At 38.2% G+C, this 16,054-nt stretch overlaps 1 protein-coding gene across 1 annotated transcript; it reads right to left on the bottom strand.

The window, feature by feature from the left end:
* Positions 1-5,304: 5,304 nt before the first annotated feature.
* Positions 5,305-15,568, bottom strand: LOC139135049 (large ribosomal subunit protein mL42-like). Its single transcript, XM_070702237.1, has 5 exons — positions 15,453-15,568; positions 9,880-9,943; positions 7,345-7,435; positions 6,874-7,028; positions 5,305-6,026 (listed from the first exon to the last, which is right to left on the bottom strand). The coding sequence occupies exons 1-5, from the start codon at positions 15,535-15,537 to the stop codon at positions 5,969-5,971; spliced, it is 453 nt and encodes a 150-aa protein (XP_070558338.1). The 5' UTR covers positions 15,538-15,568; the 3' UTR covers positions 5,305-5,968.
* Positions 15,569-16,054: the final 486 nt, after the last annotated feature.

Raw genomic sequence — 16,054 nt, 5'->3', positions numbered from 1 at the left:
GTGAACAACAACAACAACAACAACAATAATATTGTGATGATAATAATAGGTTCAACTAAGGACAGGCCAGAGCCTGCAGACGTGTGACTTTTATCTTTGCGCTAAAATGTAAATTGCAAGCATTCTGATACGGACACTTCAGAATGTGGCTTCACAAACGCTATACTTTGAGATGGCGCCAAGATATAAAGGTTGAAACTGTGTAAAATATATATGTATATGGGTTTACGATTATTGTGATAATATATAGGCCTTGGAGTTATGAGTGTATTTACGCATGGCATTGCATGCATATACTGTCAAGTGGCCATGATGTTTCTGGGTCCCGGATATCCTTGTATGGAGAAAAGGGGAAAACCGGGGCTTTCCCCTGCGCAAACACTTTGAAAAAACAAGTAGATGAACTAGACTTTGTAATGGCAATGTTGAGCGATTTTATATGGAAAGCAGATATTACGATAAGTCGCTCGGACACAAGGGGGCCTTAACTGATGTGGAGAAATAAAAAAAGAAGGAATATAGGCAAACCAATTGCTTACCTATGACATAAAAATATATCATACCTACATTTTTGATTAGGAGAGAAAAAGCGTTTGCATCCCACGGCCTTAATGATGTTGAACAGTAAACCTTTCAACGGTAAACAAAATAGACGCCGACAGCGACTAAAACATGCCAGTACAAAAACCTCCTTCATGTTATCGTTTACCACAGTAACTCAAAGCCGAACATAAGCCACGTATTTGACGTACACTGTTTTGTTTGACAACATTCCTGGAAGTCGATACTGAACAAACTGACGGTGCATGTACCCGACTTGTACTGTACACGCACTTATCAGAAGTTCGAGGAAAAAGTATTACGGGCAGCAATGAAAAATTAGTTCCAGGGTTCATGCTGAACCAGCGTAGGAGACTAACGTCATTCCTGCGGTAAAGAGCGACTATTTTCCTGCAAAGAATCAGGATATTTGCTATGCCGTTGTTCCTTGTGACCGACCCGCAATTAACACATGCTAGAAAAATCCTGCAGACCACTACTCTCACAACCAGTTGGTCTCATAGAAATATTGTTTTCCGAACACAACATTCCCCGTGATCATTCTAGACGTCGGCAATATGTGGAAACTTTTGTCGCACGTGTCTCACTTCACCGCAACCTGGTTTCACCTTCGGCCACCGTATGGCCAAAGATAGATGCTGAGATCGTTTCACGATACTTCTCGACTGGCGGAAATTCGGGACTGGTCGCTGTGCTATAATTTTAAACCGCAAAACTTCCCCGACAAGTTTTTCGAGTTGTTATCGGGTACGACTCCGACTATACTTAATTCCGCGTTTTTCTCCGTTACTGTAAGCCTTATAATGATATGATCAACATGATGACCTTTTCCTTGCAAACTGAAGAGTTATCAATTCGATATTTCTGCACTAAACTATTAAATTATTTTCACTATAGGTTAAACTACGAGTTAAAACAGATATATTGGAATTTCACTATGCACTAGGGACTACACCAGGTTTATTTTCAGTGATTGTCATTTTTTGCTCATGTGACAGCTCATGTCATGACCAGTATTAGAGAGGCGCTATGATACTTCACCCGATATTACAAAGTTGTATGGCCGCTCTGTAGAAGAATACGTCGGAACGATGTGAAAGGCTTTGGCCACAATTTTAATTTTATCAATATAGATCGTTTGTCTGAAGAGACCACAGTTTTCACGAAGGATCTAGAGTTTTGCAGTACTATATGGTCCGTTTGACCAGCAGGAGCTTCGTGACAACGGTACTGTGCTGAACAATATCATATTTGAAGCTTTGCTAGGGGGTCTGTCTGTATCTCTTGCTGGAGAAGCTGACGTCTGTGATCAGTATTGGACCACCTTGTTTTTAACATGTGTCAATCTATGATTGTATCATTGTACAAACATACAGATACGTGATAATGCAGTGTAACACTACTCTACTAAATACTGTAGAACAGCCCGCTCAAGTTGTAGAGATTTTTGCCATTTTTAGAGGCACATTACATGACAACAATAACTCTAGTCTCATCTGGACCTTGTCGTTCGGCCTTCGTCGAGACGATGAACTTATGAAAGCCGAAAGACAAGTTTGAAATGTTGGACTACAGTAATGCACGTGTAGCCAAGACTCCAAATTCATAGGCAATTCTACACTCACACGCATTGAAAAGTGTTTACTCACACTTTGAGTAGACAACAAACACACAAACAGTCCTATACGAAAACCATTACTGAATAACCCTTTCACATTTTATTTACCATGAAAATCTTATTTACGCCCCAAAACAATTAAAGGCTTGTGTCTCATCCTATGCTTGTCACAAAAACGATAGAACATGTTATTTTTCTTTCTTTGTTTTTAGTTGACAGGATTCAAAAATAGCGTCAATGACACTGTAGCTCCCATCCTGGACTATTTAGTGTTTGTTCTCTGGTCAGATATTTGAACATGTGTGAAAGGGATAAAGTGCATGAAGTGAAAATACTTAAATGAAATGTACTGGAGACAGTGAAATATGTTTAATGTAATTTATTCAGAATATAAAATGGAAAAAATACAGAATTAGATATATCGAATACTGTGATACAACCATTAACTCAACAAGTCATTTACAATGACATAGTCCCCACTTGTAATAGGAGTATTAGTCTTGATGGGGCAGGAAAATTTGGTCATTAAGAAGTATCACTGGAGTGTATATGTTGAGATCTAATTTGAAACACATGCGGCATGTCTAAGTTATGGTTCTAAATATGGAAAAAAGATCAGACCTCTAGCAGTATTGGCCAGCCAAGAAATACATATGCGCATTATAAATGAGGTACAAGATGTGACATCTTAAGGTCTAATATCCTATCAAAATTGGAGGGTATAGAACTTGTGGTTACTGAAATAGCATATATATGTATAATCAAGGTCAAAGGTCATCTAGGTCACATGACATTTTGAAAAAAAAAATTATATTGCTAATTAATCCCTATATGCCAAAAAATCAGATCTCTAGCTCTATTCGCTTGCCCAGAATTAGATGTGTACATAATTAATGAGGTAAAGCGTGTGTTGTCATAAGGTCTCCCATCCTACTAAATACAAAGGACATAGCACTTGTGGTTACTTATTTATTGACATAAACATATATTTTAGGTAAAAGGTCATCGAGGTCACATGACATTTGGTCAAAAAATTGTATTGCTAAGTTATCCCTATATACCAAAAATCAGACATCCAGCTCTATTGGCTCGCTCAGAATAAGATATGCGCATAATTATTGAGGTACAGTATGTGGCGTCAATAGGTGTCCAATCATACCAAACATGAAGGGTGTAGCACTTGTGGTTACCGAGTTATGGAAAAATATATATATTTGAGGTCAAAGGTCACCGAGGTCACGTGACATTTTGTCAAAAAAATTGTTTTGCTAAGTTATCCCTATATACCAAAAATCAGACCTCTAGCTCTATTGGCTCGCTCAAAATTAGATATGCACATAATTAATGAGGTACAATATGTGGCGTCATAAGGTGTCCCATCATACCATACATGAAGGCTGTAGCACTTGTGGTTACTGAGTTATGGACAAATATGTATATTTGAGGTCAAAGGTCACCGAGGTCACGTGACATTTTGTCAAAAAAATTGTATTGCTAAGTTATCCCTATATACCAAAAATCAGACCTCTAGCTCTATTGGCTCGCTCAAAATTAGATATGCGCATAATTAATGAGGTACAATATGTGGCGTCATAAGGTGTCCCATCATACCATACATGAAGGCTTTAGCACTTGTGGTTACTGAGTTATGGACAAATATGTATATTTGAGGTCAAAGGTCACCGAGGTCACGTGACATTTTGTCAAAAAAATTGTATTGCTAAGTTATCCCTATATACCAAAAATCAGACCTCTAGCTCTATTGGCTCGCTCAAAATTAGATATGCGCATAATTAATGAGGTACAATACGTGGCGTCATAAGGTGTCCCATCATACCATACATGAAGGCTGTAGCACTTGTGGTTACTGAGTTATGGACAAATATGTATATTTGAGGTCAAAGGTCACCGAGGTCACGTGACATTTTGTCAAAAAAATTGTTTTGCTAAATTATCCCTATATACCAAAAATCAGACCTCTAGCTCTATTGGCTCGCTCAAAATTAGATATGTGCATAATTAATAAGGTACAATATGTGGTGTCATAAGCTGTCCCATCATACCATATATGAAGGGTGGTAGCACTTGTGGTTACTGAGTTATGGACAAATATGTATATTTGAGATCAAAGGTCATCAAGGTCACATGACATTTTGTCAAAATATCCGAGATATATGCGTGAACGATGGACTCAAGGATGGACGAACAGACGGACATGACCCAATCTATAAGCTCACTGGACTTCATCCGTGGGGACTAAAAATGTGTCACTGCATCCTTTTTGCAATATGAATACGATGAGAAACTAAATTTTTATTTTTTGTGGCCTTATACATGGGAGTCTATGGAGATCTGCCTTATACATGGGAGTCTATGGACGTGTAAACTAAAAATATGCAAATTTCACCACGATTTGCCCAAATTTGGGAAAGGTCACTCCTATGCACTTCCATACCAAGTTTCAAATCAATCGGACTTGTGGTTTCATCAGAGCAGGAGATTTTTTGACCAAAATGGGAGAAAATTACAAAAAAATTCATGAAAAATAGCAAGTCCAAGATACTGACCCAAGATGTGCACAATCATTTCATGTCAGCCCAAAGTACTTACATGCTAATTTTTCATGTAATCTGCTCAGTGGTTATTGAGTTTTTTCAATTTTGACTGTTTTTACATTTTTTCACTTAATTTGCATATTTTTGGCAATGACAACTTCATTTGAACGAAATCTCATTGACAGCCCATCATCCATGTACACACCAAATATCAAGATGAAATGTACAGCGGTTTTGGAGTTTTTGATGTTGACATACAGACATACAACATACAGACATTTCCCTAGCCTATAAGAATAGCTTCCATTGCCATATATACATAATGTATGGCTATGGGAGCTAAAAATGCAAAAACAAAACCAAAATGTTTACATGCTGAAGTAAATCTGACATACAACTAGATCATGATGGTGACCTCACCGTTCAGAACTGTACAGGTTGTACATGAGTGATTCTTAGAACATATATTTTTTCAGCAAACACGTACAAAATAGGTTGATGTTGCTGGCATAGATTGAAATGCATAAGGATGAGAACCATGCCTCTTAAGTCATTAGCAGGACAATGCCATTGGGGTTATATCAAAGTATTTATTATAGTAATGGTGGTCACATTTTTATTCTCTGGTCACCACCATACTTTTGATATTTTGTTTAGAAAGGGGGGAGGTCGGTCAGGATTTTTTGACCAAATGAATGAATTTCATTAGCTGTATTTGTGCAATGTGACATGATAATCTCAGATTTTGGTTGGACACTTGCTTTATTGATTATTTTCATTATCAGTATATTTGGTTTGATAGATGAACTGTGCATTCTGGAAGACTTTTCAACTTTTTGATCACAGTGTTCTCTTTTGTCCTCTTACTCCTGCCTCAGCTGCAGTTTTAGACAGCGTCATACAAAAGCTATGTGCACAAATTTGTCTGGTCATGTCAACATGAACAAAAACACGATGTTGGCACAAGAAGTGCTGTCACTCTACACATTGGCATTCTTGTTCTTTCCTTTTGGTAGCACTGGTATGATACCTCACTACAGACACCGTGACCATCCACTGGCAAAGTGTTAATGACATGCAACTGCAATTGACATACGGTGAAAACTGCTGAAATCCTATCAGCACACACGCCGGTACATGTTTTTAAGGGAAATATCAATGTATGAATAACTCTTGGAATCCACTGGTGGTTTTTCAGATCCTTGCCACACACACACGTACGGAAAACAGCACATCAGCAACCCTCTCGATCTCTTGGTGGGTTCTTCTTTTGCCATTTCAACTTTTGATTTCTGTTGATGAAAATCAGTGTAGAAAAAAAAGAGAGAAATCACAAGCTCAGTATGAGAATGTGGCTTGCATTGTTTCAGCAGGGGCGTGTCAGTGGAGCCCCAACCGTCCATGTTGTCTGATATGTTATGCATAGAGTTTCAAAACAGCTGTACTTGTGTGATGTTCCTGCATTTTAAGCTTAATAAATTGTTCAATATGGTATATTTTTACTAATTTGCGCATTTCATCAGCCTCCCCTGCAGTATATTTTGATAATGCTACTGAAAGCAACAGTATTGAGCATTTACACCAGGGATTGTAATAAATACTCCAAGATGAGCAGGGAAGCCGTATTGTTAGATGCACAAGTTCCTGATGGATAATCCGGATAACCGAAATGGTCCACCAATTGAGAACAGCATCTGTCTATCAATAATAAACATCACATGACTGACTGTATCACATGAAATTCTCACACTGAAATGCCTGTATATATGAAAAAGTAGCATTCTATGTTAACCTGCACTGCTTGACATGAAACACAGATGGTACGTCACAAATATACATATGGGGTACACACAGTGTGAAATAGTCTTACAGAGAACTGGTATTATTAAATGTAGATTTGATGAGCGCTATGCAGGATACTTGGCACTTGTGTGTACCTGGAAAGAACAAGCAAAATTACTGAACCCCGTGAGTAAACATTTCATTTTCAGAATTTACTGTATGTTGTAAGCCTTAAGGTCAGAGTGTGACAAATTACGAGAGCTCAGACTCTCTGTGTGGTTTTGTAATGAATGAGTTTGTTGCGTGCAAAACTTGTACATGTACACGGCTGGATTTTGTCGTTGGCAAGATACTCACTTAGGAAACCATCTGTGTTTTGTTGTGTGGAACATTTTGGCTAATTCTATCTCATCAGGTCCTTGCCTCTCCTTCTGAAGGTTTTTAACAAAGCTGCGCCTTAACACATCCTCATGAGTCTGCTCTGGTTTTGTTGGGTCCGGCCTTGCAATGGGCTGGTAAAAGAATGGAAATAGTCATTTAATGAGACAAACCATTTGCATTTATGGTTGCTAAAAGTGATATCATTAATTGCACCACTAGTGGTGATGGTTGTTGGCAGAAAGTAATTTTACAAATCTCTAAAATTTTTTCCCAAATAATTCATCCATGAGGCACCAAAATGTAAGTTAGAAACATAATGTTTGTTGTACCACAGTTCTCTAAAGTCTATGGTTACACAGAAATATTATGAGTTGTCTGAAGAGAATTCCGATATACTGGGTTTAATTTGATGGTCATTCTGTAAAATTTGTTTTTGTGTATACTCACTCGACTGTGTTCATATGGGAAAGGTTCAGAAGGATGGTAACATACAATAGTGTTGCCGCTTTTGGACACTACTACCTCTGGCTTTGTATTGCTGGAAAAATAAAAGAAAAAAATAAGTAAATTGTTATTTCCAAGGAAGTGACTCATCTGCTTGACAAAGTGATACCATCTTCACTTTTCCTCATATGTGTGTTAGCATGCACTGTAACGGGATTGCAATTGTTTTCATAAACTGATTAGAAAGTCTTACCATTGAAACATATTTCTCTATTCCAGTCTGATCAAAGGCTTGGTTTTTTTGAATTCAGACATCCGCACTTAGTGTTAGAGATGTGTTTGCTGTAACATTTCAAATAATTATACCAAACCTCTGTACAAATGAATGCCTTAAATTTGCCAACCACCATGATTCATGCCGTCATGTCTATCGTCTGTTGCAGAGTGATTACAATAACTTGACTGTTGTAGTTCTTTAAGGTAGTTAAGGTAGAATACGCCTCAGGGACAGATGCTTGGACTCTCACATTTTTACAATTCTTTTCTGATCTACCACTTGTGGAGGCTCATTTTAAAAATCTTAGTGTAAGAAAAATGTTCAGTTTTACTCTTCCGAAATTTTATTTTTCTCCATGGAGTCCAGATAGGTATGGTGGCCATTTTGAATTTCAAATCTTTGCTAATATTATTATAGACCAAACATGGGCATATGTGCCCAAGGGCAGATGACCATTTGCCCGACTTAAGGAGGGCAAATGGTCTCCTGCCCCAAGGGTACACAGTCCCATGTTTGGGCTATAATGTTTTTATTACATGCCTCTCTTACACAGTTTTCACTCAAAATATTTAGATTTATTGGCAAATGATAATCCAATGCTTTATTTCTATCTTAGACAAAAATCCGTTAGCAATGGAACGATTTTCATCATCGAATGGCGCAATGATATATTTAAACTACTGTTATGTGGTTTATCAATTTTTTTTCTGCAAAATTTTCCAAAACCGGATTTCCTGTGCAAAACATGAAATTTCGATATTTTTACATAAAAAAGTTGTCAAGTTGAAAATAGTTCCAGTTCACTTTCAGTCCAATGATGACTATGCGGCCCGCGACATCATCGACGAGTTACCATTGAATCCTATGGAGCGCGCGACGTTCGATATACAAGGCATGTAATAAGTTTCTCTAGTACCAACGTTTATTCTTGATCTTGAAAGAGAATGGTTGGAAGATTCCATGACAAAGGTTTTAACAAAACTAAGTCTTTCACTTTTGAAGGATATACAGCCTTAAATAGATGCTACATACACAAACAGCAAGTGGGGGTATTTGGTAGCATGTGTAAGATCTTTTGTGTGAAATTGGAATATTATGTAGGTAATCACTGAGTTAAATAAGGTGATTATTTATGCAACATATGTTGATGCTATACACTATAGCTGTTACTCTACAGCTAACAGTTAACATAAGGCCATGAATGTTAAACTCTTTTGAATTTTGAAATTTGCAGATGCTAAGTGCATGTAGCCAATAATTTTCATCATACCACAGCAAATCAAACGCTCAGATTTTCAGTTTTGTTGGTTATTCAGCGTTCAGGGTCTCAAGTCATCACATCGAGAAAGAGAAACTGTGGCTTCTCCGGCATACATAGCTGGGTTATTACAACCATACACCTGAGGGTCTATGTTACAACGCATAATAGTATGATGAAAGACCTAAACACAATACTTTATTACTATAGAGCAATAGACTTTCTTTTTGATAGTATTCAAGACGAAAATGTCTGCAATAGCAGATTGTCAAAGACATGAAGAATAATTACAGTGAGGTATGGACTATGCATTGCACCTGAGTGGTTTTGCTCAGATCTGGGAAGAGAGGTAATGATGGTTAACCCTTTCACCACCATGGTTTGTCCCAACTCCATTGTTTTCTATGGTAAAGTTGGACCTGTATACAGGGAACTGGGGGTGAAAGGGTTAAAGCTAAGTCCTGTTGTCCCCTCATACGATTGCATGGTTGCTGGGAACCCAGGTAGTATTTACTAGCCACGGGGACAAGTGCTCTGCAATCCGTTTCCGATATAATACAGCGACCTGTATGCATCTCATCATCACATTCATGGTGAAATTTGCTTCTAGTGAGAAAAAAGGCTTATTTCCTGTGTTGAAATGCACCAGTAGACATAGTTCAAGTCTGTGATTTGTGATATGTCTGAGCGGGGTGAATGCGATGACTTGTGTTGTGTTTTCATGTGAAACCTATTAAAGTGGGGTGAATGAGATGAGTTGGATGTACACGATATAGGAGAGTTTCACCCAACCTGGAAGAAACTAACTCGCTACTGCGTAGACTCAAACGTAACATGATTTATTGCTAGGAAACCTGACCTTGGCTGCCAAATTTCAAATGAGTTTGCATGAAATACAAAAGACACAAGAGAAACTGTTGCTAATGATTTTATTTCAAAAAAATTCACCCACTTGAATCATCTAGTAATGTATGTAAGCAAAAATAAAGATAAACAGGTTTACCTGATGTAGGGCTCCTTGTTGGCACAAATTGTGGCTGAAAAATGTCTACTATGACCACACAGACCTGTATGTCAGAGGAGAGAGTTGGAATGAGAAAACATTGCACTGCTTGTAAAGTTTTATCCCCCGGGGGGGGGGGGGGGTGGGGGGGGTGGTACTTCCATTACTTGTCAATATGTATACGTGCCGCCCAATGGGGTGGGTATTTCAGCAACTTGGTCTAAATTGGGGGTATCAATTCACAGTAAACCAGGGTCTAAAATGGGGTCGATTTTTGAGTGCCACACAAGAACAAAATTCCAATTGTCAGTTCCCGTCTTCCTAGCAGGGTTTTGAACTGCACTCAATAAGCATCGATATCTTTTTGTGTGGCAGGGAACCATTAAAGAGACCCCCTGGCTTTAGCCAAATAAATATAGACTTTGTTTTAAAACACTGTCACTAATGGTCAGAATTCCATGCATGGAAGAATTTTGCCCAATAGAAAATATCAAAACAAAGTGGCTCTACTACTACTCTCATAACAGGTCGACCATGGGAAAACTGGCAGTGCCTTATTGAAGTACGGCGAGGCTGCTTGTAGTTTGGAATTTAAAAAACCACCAGTTAGACTGTAACTGCAGATAAGTGATAATTTCAGAAGCTGGACAAAACTTTGGTGAGGGTGAAAGATACATGTAGTTTCTTTCACTCAATTTTTTTAGTATTTCCAAAAATGTTTTTGGGAAATCATGGCTTGGCCAGCAACAACATAGCCGTAAATGCAGTATAGTGGTAAGCTCTGCCGGTAGCTCGGTCACGCAAAGGCTTGCTTTTTACCGATTACGTTTTTCCAAATTTTGACACTATGACTTTTGACCTGGGTCAAAGGTCATACGGTCTAAAATGGGGTCCTAAAATAACGAGATTTTAGGTCTAAAATGGGCCCCGGGTTTTTTTACATGCGGCTGCACACCCCTACCACTCCTCCATGGCCTACCATTTCCATGGCCCCCCCCCCAGGGGTTTTATCTCACCATGACGATCTCGCAGACAACAAATTCAGGTTGTCTGAGGGACATCTGTACGTGTTAGTCATCAATGATACGAGTATGGCAGAAATTGACGTACCTCCTGAATGTATCTTCAAAATGTAAAAATCTAATGTTTCTTTTCTTGTGTAAAGCTTGTGTACGGCTACGGTGAAACTAATTTTGATACTTACACCATCCTAGTACTTTCACGTAGAACTAGTACTTATAACCTGACCTCGGATTTTTTTTAATCATGTATAATACAGAAATTGTGTATGCATCTACTGGAGTAGCTCTGCATGGCAGGGCTGTGTGTTACCGGCTATAGTCTAGGCCTCTTAGGGACGATTCAGAATTTACTTCCAGGGGGAGGGTGGAGGATTTTCTATTTTCTGGGTGATTTTTTTCCAAGGCCCCCCCTAGTAATTATAGAAAAAATCTATGGCCCCCCCTCATCTTTCGTGTTTTTTTTCCATGGCCCCCCCCCCCCCCCCCCCCCCTAATATATACATGCATGCTTATACACTATAGACATATCCAGTCTAACAAGTTGCAGGAACTGTAGTGGACATTTAATCGATGATATAACAAATCATTTCAGGGTTATGTGACTATAAAAAGAATGATTTGCAGGGACTGCAAGTGGCACACTTTTGGAAAGGGTAGCAATAAACATATCTGGTTGTAAATTTCTGAAGAAAAGTTAATTACTAAATATGGATACGTTTTTTCGTTATGTCTCACTGATACATATGATGCACACAAAGACAAGCAAGGATGTCAGTTAGAAATGGTGAACAGGAAATCAGAGGAGGCAGATAATTGGCAAAGTGATATATATCTTGAAGTTTAATTGTACATCATTTGAAGATATCCAGATATTTTTGGAAAGTAAGATGTACATGTACATGCACAAGTTCAGCATACATTTTCATTTGATGATGCTGAATGCAGACTCACGGTGAAGTTTTAAACATTAGGAATTAAAATTGGTGAAAGCCAACTTGTTTTTAATTTTCTCTTTTTTTCTAATTTGGTTGTCATAAAACCAAGTAGCTGCCACGGAAAGCAACAATGCTGAGGAATATTTAGATCATTTCTTGAACAAAACACCTTATCAAAAACATGAATTCACATGTTATTCTGCTCATTCCATTAACAATCCAATGTTCATATTAAAATGCAGATAACCCTGTGTAAGTCAAAGTTCACATTTTGTCAGCAGTATTTTTTCAAATTGACAGAGCATTCATATTTCAAATTTTTTTAACAAACTTTAATCTTAAAATAGTCATGATGCACATGTTTTCAGATGACATGAAACAATACATGTTAATTTGTTTTTTTGCCTTTTCTGCCAGTCGCCACTGAGAAATCTTTGATTATACATATCAGAATGAATGGGACACAAAAGTATTAGCATCAATACACAATGTGTAAGCCTATCCATATTTCTCCTAGCCTCATACACACTGAGATCACTTCTTGGACTACAGCAAATTTCTTGTGTACACAATATTTCAACAATCCGACACCATAGCATTGATGCAGAGCCACATGATCTTCTGGATGCACATACAGGATTATTGGAAAATCAACCCTTTTGTAAATTTTTCACCATATATTTTTGACAGTAATACATAATATTTTTATTTTCAACATTAAAAACTATTCGCTGAAAAGCAACTTGAAGATGAGACGGCCATAAATTTATTTTCAAAAAAGTTTATAGTAGATGTAAGCACTGTAAAAAGTTATGTAGAACATTTAAAAAATTTAGAAAGGGTAAAATTGATGAGAATGAAACATAGAAAAAGGAGCAGAAAAGAAGAGAGGATAAAAAATACGAGGACTATGACTGGTTAAAGTTGCTCTTGAGTGGGAACCTTCAAAATTTAAATGTAAAAGAATTAGATAAATACCTTGATAAACATAAATTACCAAAACAAAAAAAATTGAAAGCTGAAAAAGTTCAAATTATAACCGCACATATACATGCACAACCTTCATTCAATTTAAGAAAACTGTCAGGGAAAGATGTAACAACTTATGTCACAGATGAGTCAGAGTCAGATAGCAGTGACTCTGAATTGGAAATCTCTGTCAATGGAGTCATTGAGAGTGATGATGATGGTGTTGGTTCTGAATATAATAGTGACACAGACACTGAACTGACGAAATCCCAGAGAACCAACGTGACCATGTTACTTTAAGAAGTGGCAGAGTAGCAAGTCGTTTTGTTTTGAATTAAGGTGGAGCTGCATGTTGCCAACACAGTTTTTTTCAAAGCAATATTTCTCATCAAAGATGACAAGGAAACTCCCTCATACCATATATTTTCAAAAAGCAGAGACTCTAAAGTTTAGTATGGTAGCAGTAGTTTACTCAAAGGATGAAGTGGGTGTATATTTGGGGTAAAAAACCTCAATTTTGGTATTAATGATAAAAATTAATTTAAGTCAAAAACTTGACAGTATTTTCTGAAATGTAATATTTCACTTGAAAGGAGAGTATATGTAGAATAAAACGACTATTTTATTTGGCATTATCCATCCTCATTTTAAAATTGTAGGGGTTTAAAGACTGACACTCTAATAATTGATTAAAATCATGATCAACAAAATTAAAATGCCTCTTATTCAAAATGCCTCTTTTTAAAAATGTAAGAGCTTTATTGCCAAACAAAACCAATTGATAGTCGTTTTGTTATATAGCATTTATAAAAAACATAATGTGAAATTTCAGAAAATTTGACCCAGTCGGAGTGGAGTTATATTCTTCGGAATTTTGAAATTGGGAGGCAAAGAAGCCAAGAAATCGGGTGATTTGCATACATTTGCACAAATAAACTCTTGTCACAAATTACACTTCTTTATCATGCACTTTACACTGCTCTACAAGGTAAACCCAACCTGATGATGCTGAATATTTGCTGTAATTTTTAGCATTTGTTCAATGTTCATCTCTGTGTATCAGCATTTGTTTGTTATTCTATCACTACATAGAACACCCAATGCTGTATTTAGCAACATACCAGTGTGAACATAAATGACCATTGTTATTGTTGATAAATGAATTCTAGCCTGGACTTGATTCGAGATCTCTTTTCAACAAAAACAACCCCGATTGTAACACACCTCATCCGCAGTCTGTGTTCTAATTCGCCAATTGATAGTCACGTGGAATACGTTCTTTTTGTGCTGATCCACGTAAACGACGTCATCAGGCATCATTTGTCGGAACTGTTGCCTGCCAGGCATCAGTTCCGAAAAATGATGCCCGCTGACGTCAAATAAACACTTGCGCATGCGCGAATGGAATGTAAACAAAGATGTCGTCTGCGGCCGAGCGAAACGATAGTCGAGAAATTTCTCGGTTTATCCTACTTTCTGAAGAAGAACTGAATGCTCTGGTTTCAAACAAGGACTCGAAACGAACGAAGACGATAATCAAAGGTGCATTGAACGTTTTGCAGAAGTATTGCGACCCTGTCGGGTAAAACTTTTCTGCTGAACCACTCCAACATATTACATCATAAGCTTACATGCCACAACTTTTGTGTATGGTACGTTCTTATGTATGACTATGGATGAGGTGTGTTACAAAACACATATTGACTGGCCATTAAGGCAACAGCATACGTCTTCAACCCCTCGGGCCTGTGAGTCACCCCCAAAAACAGACTGTTTCCCTCGGCCTACAGCCTCGGGAAACAGTCTGTTTTTGGGGGTAACTCACAGTCCCTCGGGGTACAGACGTATGCTGTTGCCCTCACGGCCAGTCAATATGTGTATACTGTTTACTGTATGGTTTGTGTTGACATGCTAAATACTGGACATTCATGACGCTTCAGGGAGGAGAACAAGATACTGCAGTAGATGCATAAAACAAACCACTGTGAATATTACCGAATTTGGCAGCTAAAGGAGTTTAACTAAACACGTTGAGTTTATCTGTCACCCAGGTAGCATCTATGGTTCTCTTTTGTAGAGATCAGAAATTCTGGGCAAATATTGAATTGATGATTTTTTTCCTTGGCCCCCCCCCTAAAAGATTGCGGTATTTTTGTCTGGCCCCCCTTAATTTTCTTGGGAAAAATGGGTGCCCCCCCCCCTGAAAATCCTCCCCCCCCCCATGGAAGTAAATTCTGAATCGTCCCTTACTACACCATACACACGTGGTGGGAGGCCTATGATAGCCGGTACCGCAGAGCTACTACAGGAGTACCGATTTACTCAGTTCAGGAAGGTATTAGGAGCATTCAAGAGTGCATAATCCAAGTCGAAAATGCGTTGTCAACCATGTATATGATTGCCTACCTTTCACACGTCTTCCTTAAACTTTAAATGTTACGATTGTACTAATTTGTCAAGCCGTATACCCGTACGAACATGTGTGAGGAGAGCGCTTCGCTTGTGCGCAGCGTTGAATTTGAAACGCGTTTTGTGTTCGTTGCTGTAACTAAGATCTCAAATGAGAAAGGCATATGAAAGTCGTAACATCGCCACAAGTGTATTTGGAAGGTAACTTAAGACTGCATTATTAAATGTTAAAACTTACACAGACTAGGCAAAGTTGATGTTCGCTTCAATGTCGAACCCAGGAGAACACCCTTGGCTGCAACTTTCCTAATGGAGGCAGCCATTACTATTTACTGAACGTGCGCAATGTTAACCACGGCCTATTACCCAAGTCAAGCTGTGGCGGCGCTCTTTAAAGAACCTCCCTCCCTCCCTCCCTCCCTCCCTCTCTCTCTCTCTCTCTCTCTCTCTCTCTCTCTCTCTCTCCTCTCTCTCTCTCTCTCTCTCTCTCACCACACACACATTGATAATAAACAAACGATGTTCCACATTTTTTACCATGAAACCATGTTGAAAAGCCATAAAACTATCTCTAATGTCATCGCCAAATGTGATGACGCCAAAACCTTTCGTTTGAAAACAGTCTGTTGGTTGCTTGATCCATAGACAGTAAGCTTAGTAGAGAGGGGCTTCCCACTCTACTGTCTATGGTTGATCCAAGCGTTGCGTCACCGCGGGTTATGGCCAAATGAGACCGCATAGTATAGTGTAGTTTGTAACTTTATTGTATATAAGCTTATTAAGGTGCACATGACTGACAAATGCCAGCATTGGGACGAACTTTATGATTTCTATTTTCTT

This window comes from Ptychodera flava, chromosome 6 (genome assembly GCF_041260155.1).
Source record: "Ptychodera flava strain L36383 chromosome 6, AS_Pfla_20210202, whole genome shotgun sequence".
Classification (NCBI taxonomy): Eukaryota; Metazoa; Hemichordata; class Enteropneusta; family Ptychoderidae; genus Ptychodera; species Ptychodera flava.
The sequence above is the reverse complement of the archived record's forward strand: the minus strand, read 5'-3'. Positions and strand labels throughout refer to the sequence as shown.

Excerpts from the sequence above, each read along its gene's own strand:
- LOC139135049 (XM_070702237.1), bottom strand. The coding sequence starts at position 15,537 with ATGGCTGCCTCCATTAGGAAAGTTGCAGCCAAGGGTGTTCTCCTGGGT. Across the intron at positions 9,944-15,452 it reads ATCAACTTTGCCTAGTCTGT|GTCTGTGTGGTCATAGTAGA; the intron begins GTAAGTTTTAAC and ends TCTGACATACAG. Across the intron at positions 7,436-9,879 it reads AACAAGGAGCCCTACATCAG|CAATACAAAGCCAGAGGTAG; the intron begins GTAAACCTGTTT and ends TTATTTTTCCAG.